Source organism: Camellia sinensis, chromosome 1, assembly GCF_055761805.1.
Source record: "Camellia sinensis isolate YWXY chromosome 1, ASM5576180v1, whole genome shotgun sequence".
NCBI lineage: Eukaryota > Viridiplantae > Streptophyta > Magnoliopsida > Ericales > Theaceae > Camellia > Camellia sinensis.
Genome location: NC_138961.1, coordinates 83149482 through 83166958, shown reverse-complemented (window position 1 = coordinate 83166958; position 17477 = coordinate 83149482). Strand labels below are relative to the sequence as shown.

The 17477-nt window shown below is 37.0% G+C and overlaps 1 protein-coding gene across 1 annotated transcript; it reads right to left on the bottom strand.

The window, feature by feature from the left end:
- Nucleotides 1-306: 306 nt before the first annotated feature.
- Nucleotides 307-16117, bottom strand: LOC114294666 (receptor-like protein EIX1). The gene is made up of 2 exons (XM_082900060.1): nt 12555-16117; nt 307-478 (listed from the first exon to the last, which is right to left on the bottom strand). The coding sequence occupies exons 1-2, from the start codon at nt 16115-16117 to the stop codon at nt 307-309; spliced, it is 3735 nt and encodes a 1244-aa protein (XP_082756186.1).
- Nucleotides 16118-17477: the final 1360 nt, after the last annotated feature.

Below are 17477 nucleotides of genomic sequence, written 5' to 3'. Positions count from 1 at the left end.
TACTTTAAAAATGTTTAGAATTATAATTTTATGTATTTTTATTTGTAATATTCAGGTGAATAGAGGTGGATGATATAAAAACTGGTTTTGTTGAAGGTGTTTCACAAAGTGATTTCAGTTGTAGGCAAAGCAAGTTCAATACAACTGAAATCACTTGCTGAAACACCTTCAACAACGCCAATTTTTATATCGTCCACATCCATTCACCTAAATATTACAAATAAAAATTATAATTCTAAGCGATTTTAAAGTATATTTGACTCCTTAACGTAATTTTGTATTCTTTTCCACTAACAGTAGCAATCACTAATATATAGCACCCTTCTGAATACTTTCAACATTTCCCAATAACGTATCTTTGTAGTCTGTCCAAATATCAACTGGGAAGAACCAATCCACAACCTTTATTCCGTGATGAACATACTCTTTGTCCTTCCCACCAACGAGCTTGAATCTCATTTTCTTTAGCATCCAAAACCTGTTGGACTGGTCAGGATCAACAATCCAGGCCTCAAGATTACCCTCTGTAGACACCCCATTTTTGACCGTCCTCAAGACTTGGACGTCACCGTTTGAACACTCGGTGATCATCCATGATTGTGTTCGTTTGGAGTTCCCGGAGGTCTCGGCTACGCGCCTTGCCTTAGGATCTCCGAACTCGACCGTTTAGTGTCTGGTTTTGCACCAAACACTTGCATTTTGCCTTGGAGGGGTAGGGAATGCCTTGTGAGGCATCCCCACACACCACCGGCCATGGCCAGAGGCCACCGGCTGGTTTTTGTCTGCGTCGGCAATATATATTGCCGGTCGGCACTATTTGTTGCCGGTCGGCACTCATTTTTGTCAAAATGGCAATTTTGAGTAGCCGACTACTGTTCATCTACTTTATGTAGATATTTTGTGCCAGCTGTGATAGCTGGCACCAACTCTGCTTCCCTCCATACACGTGTATGGAGGGATCTCCCTCTAAGCAAGCTTGTTGTGTAAGCTTGGCAAGAGGGACTTCTATAAGAGGAGAGGTCTTCTCCTTGTTCTAGGTTAGAAATTTTGAAGGCAAAACCAGGGCTTATACATATAGATACACCCTCTCTCTATATTTCCCTCTCTCTCCTCCCTTGTGTGTGTTTCTTGGCCTAAAAGTGTGCTTTTACCTTACTTTTGCACTAATACACACACTATTACACCTTGCTCCGAGATTGAGGGACTTTGAGGGTTGATTCTTGAGTTTTGGGGCTGTTTTTGATTAGAAGAAGAGGGCTGCATTGGCTGTTCTTGAGGTGTGCTTCAGGGGTGAGCATCTTGCTTTAGTTTCCCCAAACTTGCACTAGTCTTTTACCTATCTTTCTTGCTGATTTAGTTTTTGTGCATAACATAAAAAAGGCTTATATTTTCATGCTTTAGAACTTTCATTAAGGGTCTTTTGTGGTTTGAGTTCGAACTCACCCTCTTAGGCCTCATTTGGCCCTTTTGGTGCTTCCTTTGTAAGGCCTTGTTTGCTTAAGTGTTTTGGTCTTCTCACCACTGAAAACCAGTGGAAAACCAGTGGATTTTCAGTGGTGAGGAAGGTGGTTTGAAGTCTTGCATAGGGGAGGGACACCCCTCTCCCTTCATTGTTTTATTTCCTTGCATTTTGGCTTAAAGGGTAACATGCATGCTTGATTGGTTTTGGCCCTTTTTCAGAGGTTTTTGGGTGTTTTTAGGTCATATGTAATCTCTGTTTTTGGTCGGATTTGTGTCCTTTTGCATGCTTAACATACTTGCTTTACATTCCTCCATTTGGCCTAGAAATGTATCTTATGTTTAGGCCATGATTCTTGCATGTGTTGGCTTAGTTTCATGAAGGTGTTGGCATTATTTTACCATGTTTAAGGTCTGTTGGCCATCTATTTCAGCCATGCTTGCCTTGTTTGGTGTCATCTCTTTGTGTTTTGGCTTGTAAGCTTTGAGCATTTTGGCCTCTAGCATGTGTAGCTTTGACCATCCTCATGATTTGGCATCATTTAGGACCATATTTCAGTCCATAAATCACGTTTATATGTGTGCATGTGTGACCTCTTTCATGCCTTGAGGGTGTGCCCTTTTATGCCTTGAAATGAGCTTCGGTGCATACATCCCATTGGAGCCATTCAAGCTGCCATATCAGTAGGTTTGGAGTCCATTTTGCATGCTAAGTTACTGTTTTGGCTTGTCCAATTCATGCTATGAGTGGTCGTGTTCTTGGAAGTGAAGTGCCTCCTTTTGTGCCTTAACCTTAGGACTATTGGCTTGCTTGTTGGCATGAGTATTTGTCCACCTTTTTGGGCACTTTTGGCCACTGTTTTGGGGTGGATCAAGGTCTGCCCCCCTTATGGTTTAAGGCCCCTTCGCATGCTTTTCTCATGTCCATTGCATAATTGCTTCATTAAATGTTGTAATATGTTGATCCCATTGCTTAAATTGTCCATGTTTGCATCGCATTCGCATCTTGCATGCCTAGCATTGCATACTTGCCATATTAGTTGCATGGCATTTGGCATGCCTTGCATTTTCAATCTCATGTTGTACCTTTGAGTCATTGTTTGCATAACACGCATTGCATTACTTGGTTTGGGGTGTCAAACCAAGTGTGAGGGTCAAGGAGTGTTCATACTATAAGTGATGTAATGCGCCTTGACTCTCGGTCATCGGGACCCTTGACTTCGGCATGATAGGGTCTTGGTCCTCATTTGTGTGATTGCATGCATTTTTGCATCAAATGGCAAGCTTGATCCCTTGGGCTATCATGCACCATTGATGGCTCGAGGATCGAGGGCCATGCTTCCCTGAGTTCAACACATGATGGGAAGCATGACCAAGCTCACATGTGCCTGAAATCCTATGCCATATGCTGTCTGTCCTCTGTTGCTGTCAAAACTGTCTTCTGCAGGAAGTTTCTGCCGATCGGCAGAATTCAATGCCGACCGGCCATTGGTGAATGGCCGATTACTCAATTAGCAGCCGATGGGAGTTATACACTACCGGTGGGCATTTCCTCCAGCCGGTGGTATTCTGCAGTGCGCAAGGAACCTGTCCTAGAATTTTTGGCATTTTTCAGAGAAGCAAGGCAGTAAAAACAGAGGCAGCAATGGTATGGTGCGGGCTTTCCGGACGAGACGGGTTCGAGCATGCATCACTCGCGCATCCCGAGGCGGGGGGCTGTGGCCACCTTCCTTTCTTTTTTACATTTGTTCTGTTAAGTAAACTAGAAATTCTGTAATAATTTATTTGCTTATCATTCGGACTGTAATATTTATTCGGACCCTCCGAGTGAGGGCAATGTTGTAATAAGTGTGCGTGAGTGTGTGTATGTCTTCCAACCCCACGTCTTTCTTCCCTTTTATTTACCTGCTTATGATGGTAGGCTAGGGCATTTTTAAAATTAGCATACCTTATGCTATGCATGCGTGCATTCATGCATTCGTATTGCATGCATCAGGCTCGGTACATCACGCTAACTGCATTTGTACTTCAATTCCAAATTGAATACGTGCATCAATTGATCACATTTCACATGCCATGCTTAGGTTAGCCGAGCCTACTTTGATTGCATTCTGTATGTGTTACATTAGGCAATTTGACATGAACTAGGACCATGCATGTTGGCTAACTAGTTTATTGTTTTAGCACGGAGTACGATGTAAGTGTTTATGCTTTAGCATCTCGCATGCGTGTGAATGTTAACATGATAGCATGCTTGCCATGCGGCTAAATGCTTATGTGATAAACTGTTTGGATGCCTGTGGGTGAAGGTTGGACCGCCTGAGTTGGAAAGGTTCATTGAAAATCCGTATTTTAGCCTACTTGCGAGTAGCAAATTCGAAAACATTTTTCCAAAACAAACGGATATGCAATGCTTATTTCCAAATTAGGCAATCTAGTCTATACTTGTTTGCTGTGCGCATAATATAGTAATTCTAGGCTAATAACTGGAATAAGAACACATAACGTTTTCAAAAACGGATATCACGGTTAGTAGAGGCCGATCTTCGGATCGGGCGAGAGGGGGTGCTCATAGCTGACCTTCCCCAATCGTACCCTAGCTCTCGAGCCGAGACAACTCCGGTGATGACGGACATGTGGCCTTCGGCACCGAGTCAGGGTTTCCTAAATTCTCCCATTTTAAAATATTTAGGTAGCGACTCTGTATCTGGCAAAGCAGTCCATGTTTGGCGCTTCTTTCCTAAAATCTGTTTTCTCAAAAAAATGATTTGCCAGATTTGGACTCTTTGGTTTAAGATTAAGAACCGTGACACAAATCGAGTCCGAACTGTAGCGGGATCCCTCGCGGACGTGTTACACCCTCACCAACTCCAATAAAATCTTGTCAGGTGTGGGGACAGAATCTGACGAACTATTATCACTTATGACAAAAAATAAAACGTGGTGGACCACAGCTTCCTCTTTAGCCTCTTGTCCCAATTGAACATTCCCAATTGATTTTATACCATTAACCACGATCTTGTCTGATTAATGATCACATCTTTTATTACCCAACTCAATACCATTAAGCAATCTCGCTACACATTTATTATCAAATTTAACGTCCCTTAGTTATTCATCGTACAGTTGCAACTTCTTTACTCCCCTCTTAGTCTTCTTAATATATCAAGAAATATTCTGAACGTACCACTTGTGAACATACTGGGCCCTAAAAGGTGCACGACCACGATAACTACCCTTATATCCACTAGCCGCCGGTGTCCTTGACCTCCGGTACGCAAGGGTGGTCCAATATTGGCTGCTTACTACTCCTTCCATTTTTTTATAAAAAACTCCAAATCTTTTATACGAACACTTCTACAAGATCTGTTACCTCTGTTAACCCTTCTGTTTAGACACTTTAGCTTCGATATTTTTGCCTTCTGTCCCGACAGAATTAATGAAAAATCTAGTTAGATGCCAGAGAGACTTCCACGTATTCATTAAATTTCAACCAGATCTCACCATTAGAGGAGGAATTCCTTGTATTATATTAACTAATGGGGATAGTAGTTGGTTAGATGTAATGTCCCCAAAAATGAGAGACGACACCGATTTCTATGGCACCATATAGATTTGCACCCGCTGAGTTGAGTGAGTTGAAGATTCAACTCCAAGAACTGCTAGATAAGGGTTTTATTTGCTCTAGAACTTTGCCTTAGGGAGTACCGGCTCTTTTTGCCAAAACGAAAGATGGTGCATTGCGAGTTTGTATTGATTATCAGAAGTTGAACTAGGTAACTATTAAGAACAAGTACCTAATGCCTCACATAGATGATCTGTTTGATAAGTTGAAAGGGTCTTGTTACTTTTCTAAAATAAACCTGAGATCGGGTTATTACCAGTTGAGAGTAAGGGGGGAGGATATCCTGAAGATGGCATTCCGTACACGGTATGGCCATTATGAGTTCCTAATGATGCCTTTTGGGTTAACCAATGCACCAGCCATATTTATGGATTTGATGAATTAGATCTTTTGCGAATTCCTAAACCGTTTTGTAATGGTCTTTGTTGATGATATTCTGATTTACTCACCCTTTAAGGAGGAACACGAAGAACATTTACGAGTAGTATTTGAGTTACTTAGAGCTCACAAACTTTATGCTAAGTTCGGAAAGTGTGAATTTTGGTTGGGAGAAGTAAAGTTCCTAGGCCATGTGGTATCCAAGAGAGGGGTGACCGTAGATTCATCCAAAATAGAAGTAGTACAAGATTGGGAACAACCTAAGAATGCGTTTGAGATCCGTAGTTTCTTGGGGTTGGCTGGGTATTATCGTCGGTTTGTGAAGGATTTCTCTAGGCTAGCCTCACTATTAACTAGACTGACGAGGAAAATGATCAAATTTGTGTGGAGTGAGACTTGTGAGAAATCATTTCAAGAGCTTAAGGTTAGACTTACCACTGCTCCAGTATTAATCATTTTGAAGAGGGGTTTGGGCTATTCAATATATTGTGATGCTTCTCGGGAAGGTTTGGGTTGCGTATTGATGCAAGAAAGGAAAATAGTAGCTTATGGCTTACGACAGTTGAAAACACATGAGAGGAACTGGCCTACTCATGACCTAGAGTTAGCAGCTGTGATCTTTGCCTTGAAGATTTGGAGGCATTATTTGTATGGAGAGAAGTTTGACGTGTTTTCTGATCACAAGAGTCTGAACTATCTATTTACACAAAAAGACTTGAATCTGAGGCAGATGAGGTGGATGGAGTTTATAGAAGATTATAACTTTGAGTTGCATCATCATCCGGGGAAGGCCAATGTTGTGGCCAATGCCTTAAGTAAAAAATCCATTGGCAGTGTGGCTAGTATTGCCATTCGGGAATAGGAGATGTTGCGTGCTATTGGTGAGTTTGACTTGTATCTTGGCGAGTCCGTTAAGTCTGCAACGTTGTTTTCGGTAGTTGCACAACCGATACTTGTGAACTGAGTGATAAAAGTGCAAAGGAATGATCTTGAGGTAGAAACCCTTCGCGAGAAGATCTCTAGTGGGAAGGTAGAGAAAGGCTTGAATGTGTATCCCGATTCGAGTGTTAGATATCGGGACCGTTTTTTCGTGCCAGAGTCTTATCGAGAGGAAGTAATTCAAGCGTTTCACCATTCACGCCTTACGGTGCATTTGGGAGGCATAAAGATGTATCACGACCTTAGTCGCCAATTTTGGTGGAGGGGAATGAAGAAGGATGTGACCGTGTTTGTATCGAGGTGCCTTACTTGTCAACAAGCGAAGGCCGAACATTAGAGACTAGTGGATTTGTTGTAACCCTTGTCTATAGTTGAGTAGAAATGGAAGCATGTCACGATGGAATTTGTTGTGGGTCTTCCAAGGACTTATCGAGGTAGTGATGTGATTTGGGTGGTAGTTGACCGATTAACTAAGTCGGCGTACTTTATACTTATGAGCGTGAATGACTCGGTAGATTTTTTAATCGACCTTTTTATTAGGGACATAGTGAGGTTGCATGGGTCCCCTGTAACGATTGTTTCGGATAGAGATCCGTGTTTTACGGTTCGTTTGTGACAGAGCCTACAAAATGCCTTGGGCGTAAGATTGACTTTTTGCACCTCGTATCATCCTCAAATTGACGGACAGTCAGAGCGCATCATTCAAATTCTAGAGGTTATACTTCGGGGTTGTGTTCTTGACTTTAAAGGGTTATGGAAGAGGCACTTTCCCTTCGTGGAGTTTGCGTATAATAACAGCTTCCAGTCGAGTATTGTCATGGCACTGTTTGAGCTTTGTAAGGCTGATTGTGTAGATCTCCTGTGTGTTAGGCCGAGGTGGGAGATGCACCTATGTTGGGTCCAGAGTTAGTCCGAGAAATGATTGAGAAAGTCACTCTTATTTGTAAGAGGTTGGCTACTACCTAGAGTCGCCAGAAAAGTTATGCCGACTGTACCTTTGTCTTTTGATATAGGAGATTATGTCTTCTTGAAGATATCACCTATGCGGGGTTTGATGAGGTTTGTGAAAAGTAAGAAGTTGTCTCCTAGATTTATTGGACCTTTTGAGATCAAAAAAGTTATGCCGACTGTAGGAGGAGACCTTTGTCTTTTGAGATAGGAGATCATGTCTTCTTGAAGATATCACTTAGGCAGGGTTTGATGAGGTTTGAGAAGAGTAGGAAGTTGTCTCCTAGATTTATTGGACCTTTTGAGATCCTAGAGTGGATTGAAGAGATAGCTTATCGTTTGGCCTTGCCACCACAGCTTTCCAGAGTTTATGATGTGTTTCATATTTGTATGCTTCAGAAGTATAAGCCGGATATGTCGCACTTGTTGGATTGGACCGACTTAGAGGTAGATAAGGATGCCTCGTATGAGGAGAGACTGGTAAGAGTCTTAGATACTCAACACCAAGTCTTGTGATGCAAGACAATTCCTTTGGTTAAGGTATTGTGGCGACATCACGGAGTTGAGGAAGCAACTTAGGAATGTGAGTCGGAAGTCTGTGAGAAGTATACGGACCTATTTGTTAATGTTTGACCATGTATTGAAACTTTTGTTATGTTGACTTAATATAAACATTGTATATGTTTTGGAAATGTGAATTGTATATTTAGTATTGAGAATTTGTTCATCATGTTGATGAGAATAAATGATCGGTATATAGGTCATGGTATTGGGATTGATAGATTATCATTGTTGTAATTGGTTTAATCATGGTTTTGAAGTTTGATTTATAATTGGGGACGAAATTCTTTAAGGAGGGAGATTATAGCGATTCTGGTTTAGACCCGACTCATTCGATATTCTGGACTCGGGTTTCATAGTTTTGCATTGTTATTCATGTCTTATTCCTCTTTTCCCTCATTGAGTTTGGCTATTGGGATGTGTTGGTTGTGTTTAGAATAGGTTAGTACCTTGTTTTTCAAAAACCTTATTGCCTAGAATTTTGCTTCTACGCTCGAGTGCCACTTCTTGCACTTGAGTGTTCTTTGTAAACTCTCAGTACTTTTGCAGGTCTACAAAACTACTGGAAAAATGTATTCTATGCTCAGACGGTGCTTCTTGCACTTGAGCGGTCTTGACTTGAGTGGCCCTTCTTGCGCTTTAGCATTGGTCTTTTGTTTACAAAACTGCTGGGGGTGTGTATTCTACGCTCGAGCAAGACTTCTTGCGCTTGAGCGAAACAACTTATTGTGTTTGGGCGCTCGACCGGACTGTGCATATATCAGTTCGTAAAATTCACTTTTTACATCACTTTTTCATCTCTCTCTCTCTCTCTAAAACATTTCAAAACTCCAAATCTAGAGCTTCTCTCTCTCTCTACAAATACACTAAGATCTACTCATTTCTCCCCCTTACTCCCTTCGTTAAAAAGGTAGAGCTCACCTAGAGCTTTATTTTCATCCAAGTAGAATTGGGTTTCGGCTTCATCTGAGTTTCATTGGTGTTTATCTCATCTTCTAGCTTTGAGGTGGAGATTTTCTACACTCTTTTATAATTTTTAACTTAGATATTTGTTTTTATAAAATAATCTTGTGATTTTGGAGGATTTTGAACAAGGTTTTGGTTTAAAATCAAAATAGGAGTTTTCAAATATTTGTATTAAAAATGGTTGTGGGAGTGGGAATGAGGTAGAGTTGTGACTAACTCATTGATTTTGATACTTGGAGTAAGATTTGGAAAAAAAAGAGGGGGAGGGGGGTTTGACCTAAATGTCTCAAATATTTATTTTGTACAAATAAATGAAATTAATATTGGAAATTTGAAGTGGGATGGTTATTGTCATGGATGGTGGAGTTGGATATGTATTATCGCTCCCATCTTAAATTTTGGAAAGTTTATTTGTATTGGAGATTTTATATCTGTTTTGGGTTATCGGGGGAGGATAACTATAATTGTTGTAGAAATTGAATGAGGATTAGGTGAATTGAAACTAATTTCTCATTCGTGTGCATTGAACATTGTTGCTCAGTTAATACATTGCAAATGTATATGATTTTGAGGGAAAATGAGTGAATATTGGAAAAAGGTGTGTATCACCAAATTAAGTTGGCCTGGGTGTCCAGGGTAAACGTACCAAAAAACGCACGTATCCATGGGTGTCGGTTCCCGCGTACGAAATATCCGTAAAATGGCAACAGTAATGCTTGTATATACTACGTTTACATAGGTGCCGTTTAACGATATCCCGTAGACGAAATATCTATGAAAGGTTGCATTGGTTGAGAATCCCCTTGGTTTTCTGTTGTAAAAGACATAAATTGAGAGTTGTGATATAACTTGAGCATGGCATAGTCTTTGAAAAGGGAATGTAAAACATTTTGACATGAGTATTGCATATGCATTTCACCCTCATATCTTTATTAAGATTCATATATTATGTTTGATTATTTCTATTGGACTTTGGCTCGCCCTATATGGGAAAACATTTTCAATTGTTGGTGAGATGTCTTCACCAAGCAGTAGCTTGGGAGGACTGGAGCAAGAACTTCATTTTTGTCTTTTTGTATTTAATTTGGTATAAGCATAGGGTTTTATTTGTATTGAGCTTAAAACTCGCTTTTGATTTACTCAAGTATTGACTTAGAAAGATGTAAGTCGTTAGGGTATATGATTATTTATTTAGCTTTCATTTCTATTCACTATCTCGTAACACATGCTATAGATTCAAGATGTACTGTTTGTGAATGTATATCGCATGTGTCACTTTTTGTGTATTAAATTTTGATTAATGAAAGCTTCTCAATCTAATTATTCTGTTATTTATTGGTTATTATGAGATGGGTATATCGTAATTATTTCGAGGCATTACAATAAATTTATCAGTCTTACTCATTTTTTATATATAAGTGGGTGAAAGTGTTTCTTTGAATGAATAAGAAAGGAATGGTGTATGTATGTAAGTGTAAGTGTGATACTAAAAAAGAGTAAGTGATGAAATAGTTTGATAAATATTAATACAGTGATACATTTATCACTATTAAATACTTCTACTTCTTTTCCATTTTTCTTGTTACCACCAAATTTGAACAGGTATAGAATAGTGATGTGGCAGAGATGGATGTTGATTTTTCTTAAAAAAGGACAGAAAATTTGTCAAAATTACTACCAAAAAAATATTGTCTAGGTGGTTGCCGGTGGTTGGAGACAATGGTCGGAGGTGGTCGCCGGGCCAGAGTTGGTCTCCAGCGGGAGAAGGTGCAATTATGGCAGTGTGAATAATGAGGATGAAAAAGGTTAGGAGACGGTACTCTAGAGATATTGATAAGTGAAAAATAAGTCTAGTCAACAGGACCGGCCCGTAAGTGCCTGTAAATTTTACATATGAATGCTATTTCTCATTATAAATACCCTTCTTGAGTTTTTTTTTTTTTTAAATATTAATTCTCTCCATTGTGATTCTTGAAATTATATTTCACTCTTTTAAATTTTTAATCTCATAACAAATGACTATTTTTATTAATAAATTATTAAGTCAATTAATAGCTTTTAATGACATCATAAATATATTTTAATTAATAATTCTGGTAATTTTATTATTGCATTACAGAGTAGGTAGGAATTTTATTTTTTCTGTTAATTTTGTTAAATAAAAAATTATGAGAATGGGGTATTTTTAATTTCTAGCATCACAAGAGGTAATTCATATTTTAAGCAAATCTCAGGAAGTGTATATGTAATTTACCATTAAGTTTTTTAACATAATTTTTTTTTTGTGTGTGTGTAAGTTTTAGAGCTATTTATTTTTGTTTTTAGTAAATTATTTTAAAATATTTAAGTATTTTTTTCTTTGAAAATTCATTTAATCTAAATATGTTTAAAAATTAAAATTTGAGGAAAAAAATCTTATAAAAAATCACTAAATACAAAAAATGTAAAAATTCAATATATTTTTATATATTTTTTATTTACTGATTTTTTATATTTTCACAAATATTTAATTTTGGGGACATTACAAAAAAACAAAAACAAAAAAAAAAAACAAAAAAACAAAAAAAAAAAAAAAACAAAAAAAACAAAACAAAAATAAAAAATAAAAAAACAAAAACAAAAACAAAAAAACTAGGGTTTGATCCTTGTAACAAAATAAATCATAAATTTTTAATTTTATCATTTTGAACCCTAATATTTTGATTTGTTTTTAATCTAAATCATCTATCTATTTTTTTTTTTAAGTAATACTAACAAAAAAAAAGAAAATTTTAGTTATTATGCTCAACGAAAAAGTGTGCTTTAAACATGTGTTTTTTTAGGTAAGTAAGTTTTAAACATGTTATGTAAACATACATTGAATTTAACGACTAAATACTATTTTTTCGTCAATTTACTTAATGAAAAAATGTCAATTATGTAGATTGAAAATAAATAAAAAGATTCAGATTTAAATTGACAAAGTTTAAAATTGAAGGTTTATTTTGTTATAAGAGTTAAACTTTAAAGCTCTTTTTATAAAATAAAAAAAAAAAAATGTAAAAAGTACTTTAAAAATAATTTTTTTTTTAGGTAATGCACCTGTAAGAGATAACAGCGGTGATACACACCCAAAACTATAGAATTTCCTAAGAAAGAAACCTTATGTAGTGTTGGATTTTTTTTATTGAATGAGTTTTAAATAAAATGGTAATTCCATTTAAATATTTATCAATGAGGAGCATGGTCATTCGATTGAGAGATCAAGAAATAATCGTTTTATTCCCGTCCAAATCATTCCAATGAACTAAATTAAATACTCTCTTTGCTCTTGCATTTATTTATTTATTTATATAATATCCTATATTTGTTTGTTTGATTTCATCAATGAAATTCCTTTCTTTACAGAGTAAAAAAAAAATTTAAAATAAAATAAAACTATCTCAAAAAACATTCATCGCATTTTGAGCTTGAAAAAAAGCTTAAATTCCTCTCACACTTTTACACCAAATGGCTGATGGATTCATCATTCATTTTCTTTTCACACTATATCATAGCGTCCTAAAAATTGCCAACCTTCTCAAAAGGAAACAACAAAGTACATCAATTTTTACACATAATTATTTATGAGGGAATAAATAAGCAATTCCTTTAATTACAAATGTAGTGACATTTTAAAATAAAATTACAGAAGTTGTACCAAATATCATCAAGAAACCGGAAATAAGCAATTCTCCAATGCATCTTGAATAGTAAAGGACCCACCACAACCCAAAAACCAACAACAAATCCAAGTACTGATATCGCATAGAACCACACTTCTGGAAATCCCTCTCCTTCTTCATTGCCTCCATGTCCAACTTTAGGTATTGCCTTGTTTGTGTCGCAGTTTGGGAGTGGAGGTCCACAAAGTTTGTTGCCAACAAAACTGGAATTCTCGAAGCTTTGAAGCTGAGTACTTAACGGAATTTGTCCTATCAAATTGTTATAAGACAAATTCAAGTGACTCAAGAAGTTCAAACTTGACATGCTCAAAGGAATTTCACCACAAAGTTGGTTTAGAGAGAAATCTAGGGATTCAAGTTGTTCCATGTCACCAATATTCTTTGGGATCTCTCCGGTAAAATGATTCCCAGACAGATTCAATGAATGCAATCCTACAAGTCTAGTTAGTTCCTTGGGGATCTCTCCAGATAAATTGTTTTCTGAAAGATCCATGCTTGTAACAAATTTAAGGGTGGTGCTATATTCAACCTCTCTTCCTTTGGTCACAAGAAATGCATTTTCTTGAGCTTTTGATGTACGACTCAATGCATAATATGAAAAGAGATTGCTTGAATTTTGTTTTTCAGTCATGGCTGTGAAATTGTTGAAACATTGTGGCACAACTGTTGAGAGATTATTATGTGCAAGGTCCAAGATTTGAAGAGAACTTAGACGACATAGTTCATATGGAATGCCGCCTTGAAACTTATTTGAACGAAGGTTAAGAACTACCAATTTAGTAAATGAATTCCCCATCCAAGTAGGTATGCTTCCAATAAATTCATTTCCACCAAGATCAATGAGCACCAAGTTTATACAATGCTGTAGAGATTGCGGTAGTTTTCCTGAGAGATTGTTATGCCGCAAGTGCAATGATTTGAGGGAAGCTAAATGTCCAATAGACAGTGGAATGGTACCCATCAATTTGTTATTTTCTAATTTTAAGACTTGCAAATATTGCCAATGCTGCCAACAATTAGGAATTCTTCCAGACAAATAATTGTTTCCAAGATTAAGAACAAACATCCAATTTTGTTTCCTCATTCTACCACATAAGGCATGGTAAACAGATCCTGAAAAAGAATTATTTGAAAAATCTAACCATTCCACATTAGAGGAGATGAACGGTAACATACCCTTGAAGTTATTGAAGCTCAGGTCAATTGAATAACCACTAATGAGAACCTCAAATTTGCATGGAAACTCCCCACGAATTTGGTTACGAGAGAGATTTAATAGCAAAAGGTTGGAAATTTTGGGCCAAAACCATTGCGGAATGGAATCAGAAATTCCTGTGCTGGCTATGTCCAATGTGTGTAATTGTCCTTGGTATTGAAGCCAAGCTGGAAATTGCGGCCCTAATTGCCAAGAGGCCAACATCAAAGCTCTAACTTGAAAAGTGGGGATCCAACCAGAACGCACTTTCAAAGTTAAATTGTTCCCACTACCCTCTAGGTAACTTAATCTTTTGAGATTGCCAAAGTGAATCTCAGAGACAACACCCTTCATCAAATTATGAGATACATCTAAGCTTTCTAATTTTGCAAGTTGCCCAAGACTTTCAGGAAGAGTTCCATTCAAATGATTATAGGAAAGATCTAAAGTTTCTAACTTTGCAAGTTGCCCAAGACTTTCAGGAAGAACTCCAGTCAAATGATTATAGGAAAGAGATAACCTTGTCAAGGATGATAATCTTTTGATCGACTCCGGAATGGGACCAAAAATGGAGTTGTTTTGAAGAGAAAGGTAGGTTAGATTTTTGAATTGGTGAAGCTCATTTGGAAATTGACCATCAAGACAATTGTTATCTAATGCCATTGACTCCAATCCATCTAACATGCAATGGGAGAAACCTCTAAAAACTTCAGCTACCTCTCCACCAAATTTGTTATTTGATAAATCAATACTCTTCAACTTGCATAGTTTTCCCAATGAGCCTGATATTTTTCCCTCAAGTTGATTGTGTGACATGTCAAGGCTAATGAGGGAAGTCAAGTTTCCTATGGCTCCTGAGATTACACCTTGCAAGAGATTGTAAGCGAGATTGACCGACTCAAGACGGCTAAGCCTAGACAATAACCCATTCGGCAACCTAGTGAAAAGATTACCTCGCAAATCTAGATCTCTAAGACAAGTCATGTTTAGAAGGCCAATTGGAATTGGTCCCTGAAACTTATTGAAGCCTAAGTCCAGAACAACAAGGTCTTTGAGGCTAAACAACCCCTTGGGCAATGATGAATTCAGATTATTTTCAACAGCAGAAAACTCTTTGAGAGAAGTCAAGTTTTGAATGCCATTCGGAATTGGGCCATAAAAGTTACAATAAATGATATCTAGGGAAACTAGATGATTCAAACTAAAAATCCACTTAGGTATAGACGGTGCAAAATTGTTCTCAGAAAGGTCGAGGTTATGTAGTGATGTAAAGTTAATGGTAGTTGAAGGAGAAGAATATTTGAGATCACAACCATGTAACTGCAATTCTACCAAAGAAGGAAGCGTGCTCATCACCTCTACCCAATCCACTGCTTTGCTAAGGTTTACCCATGACATATCAAGGTGTTGTAATGAAAGAAGACCTGAAACCCAGTGTAAATTATCACCACGTAACTTTAGTTCAGTTTCAGAAAAAGTACCTTGAAGACAAAAAAAATTGAAGCTCAAGTCCAGATAACGTATCATGGTGAGATTTCCTAATTGATGAGGAATGGCTCCGCTGAATTCGGCCTCAGACAGGTCGAGATACCTCAAACTTCCAATAGAGCCAATGAAGCTAGGAATGCGAATCCCTCCAAAACGATTCCAGCTCAAGTCCAGATAACGCATCATGGTGAGATTTCCTAGTTGATGAGGAATGGCTCCGCTGAATTCGGCATTAGACAGGTCGAGATACCTCAAACTTCCAATAGAGCCAGTGAAGCTAGGAATGTGAATCCCTCCAAAACGATTCCTGCTCAAGTCCAGATAACGCATCATGGTGAGATTTCCTAGTTGATGAGGAATGGCTCCGCTGAATCCGGCTTTAGACAGGTTGAGGTACCTCAAACTTCCAATAGAGCCAATGAAAGTAGGAATGTGAATCCCTCCAAAATAATTCTGGCTCAAGTCCAGATAACGGAGATGCTTCAAATCGAGCAAAGAAGGATTTATTTTACCTCCTAACGGGTGATAACTCCAGCAAGCTTCATATTCAGAATAATTTCCATTATAATGACAACTAGCATCACCATCATTATAAGGAAGGTGGATCTCATGGACATGGCCAGTGAAGTTGTCGCAGACAACTCCGGACCATTGACAACAGTTGTCACCAGCCCAAGAGGACAACCGGTTCGAAGGGTCTTTAAGATCTTGCTTGAATTTTAGAAGGGCTTGCTTTTCAGTTTTGGAGCAAACAATGTTGGAGTTTCCATTGCAAAAGCAATTATGAAATGTTGCAAAGGTGAGAAAGCAAAGGTAAAAAACAATTGCTGCAATTCTCATGGATGATGAACCCATGATAAACATGCAACACAGCACAATTTGGTATTCGGTGTATTTGTGAGTTTAGTATCTAATGTTATTAGCTCTATATATAGTGCTTTTTTCCCTGGTCCAGACCTTGGCTGGTCAATCTGGGGAGATATTTTAAATGACTTTTGTGTAACAATCCAAAGGAAAATGTTACAATCTTTGATCTTGCTCAGTTATATCTCTGTCAAAGTATTAGTGTCACTAGCTAAGGAATGAAATTTGAGTTTCGATAAGCACACATCATTTCCTATTACATATTGGGGTGTTGGCAAAACAAATTTTAGCATCTTTTAAGTTAAAATTCACAAAAAATTAAAATAGGCTAAAATAATTAATAAGACAAAATGTCACATCAAATCCATAATCATTTCACTTTTTTTCTCACAAATATCATATCTAATTAAAAAAAATCCAATCATATTTCTAAACACAAAAAATTTTAGTCCACTAAAATAACCTACTAAAATAGTAATTTCCAACCACCCACATTATCTAGTTTATTTGGAATGAGAGTGGGGTTTACGCGTGTAGCTTTCATTTTTATTGTGGATAGACGGTAATATATATATACATAGAGAGATTTTTTGAATGGCTGTGTTTGGTTCTATTCTCCAAACATAATTCCACCATTTGTTTTGAGTGTCTTGTTTGTTTAGGGTTTTCAAAAATTAATTTCACATCCACTTTTTAAAACTTTTTCCAAGGCGAGAAAATTTGGGTTAACCGGTCGTCCTCTCGGACGTCTAGCCTGTTGACCGGACCAGTGCCTTTTTTTTTTTTTTTTTTTAATACAATTGGCACCTATTATTTTTTATATGTTAAATAAAAAAATTTCGGAATTTTTTAATTTTTTTTATTAGTTTTGAATATAGTTTTGAGTTGTGTGTTTGGTTATGAGTTGTAAATTTTTGTATCAAATATCATATGTCACATCAAAAATTTCTCACTCAATTCAAAACTCATTCATCAAACAAATTTTTCACACTCAAATCATAATTCCAAAACTCACAAATTTAAAATACAACTCTATTCTCAAATCATATTTAGAAAACTCTACCAAACACTACTATAGTTTTTCATGTTTGTATTTTTTGTATTTTTTATTTTTATGAATTTTTTTTTTCATTTTTTCATATTGAGATGTTCTAAATAAGTGTATTTTTTGACTTTTTATAAAAAGATGTGTAGAAAAGTAGAGAGGAAATGTTAATTCATGTGACCCAAAATAGATAAAAAGATGGACTTATTTAGCTTATGCCAAACCACCCCACTTAAAAAGTATAATATTTCTTAAAAAATATAAATAAAAAAAATTAGATAAATACAAAAGAATATAAAAATATAT

Bases quoted from the DNA above. Each gene is read 5' to 3' on its own strand.
- LOC114294666 (XM_082900060.1), bottom strand. From the start codon at position 16,117: ATGGGTTCATCATCCATGAGAATTGCAGCAATTGTTTTTTACCTTTGC. The intron at 479-12,554 runs GTACAACTTCTG...CCAGTCCAACAG, and splicing joins CGGTTTCTTGATGATATTTG to GTTTTGGATGCTAAAGAAAA.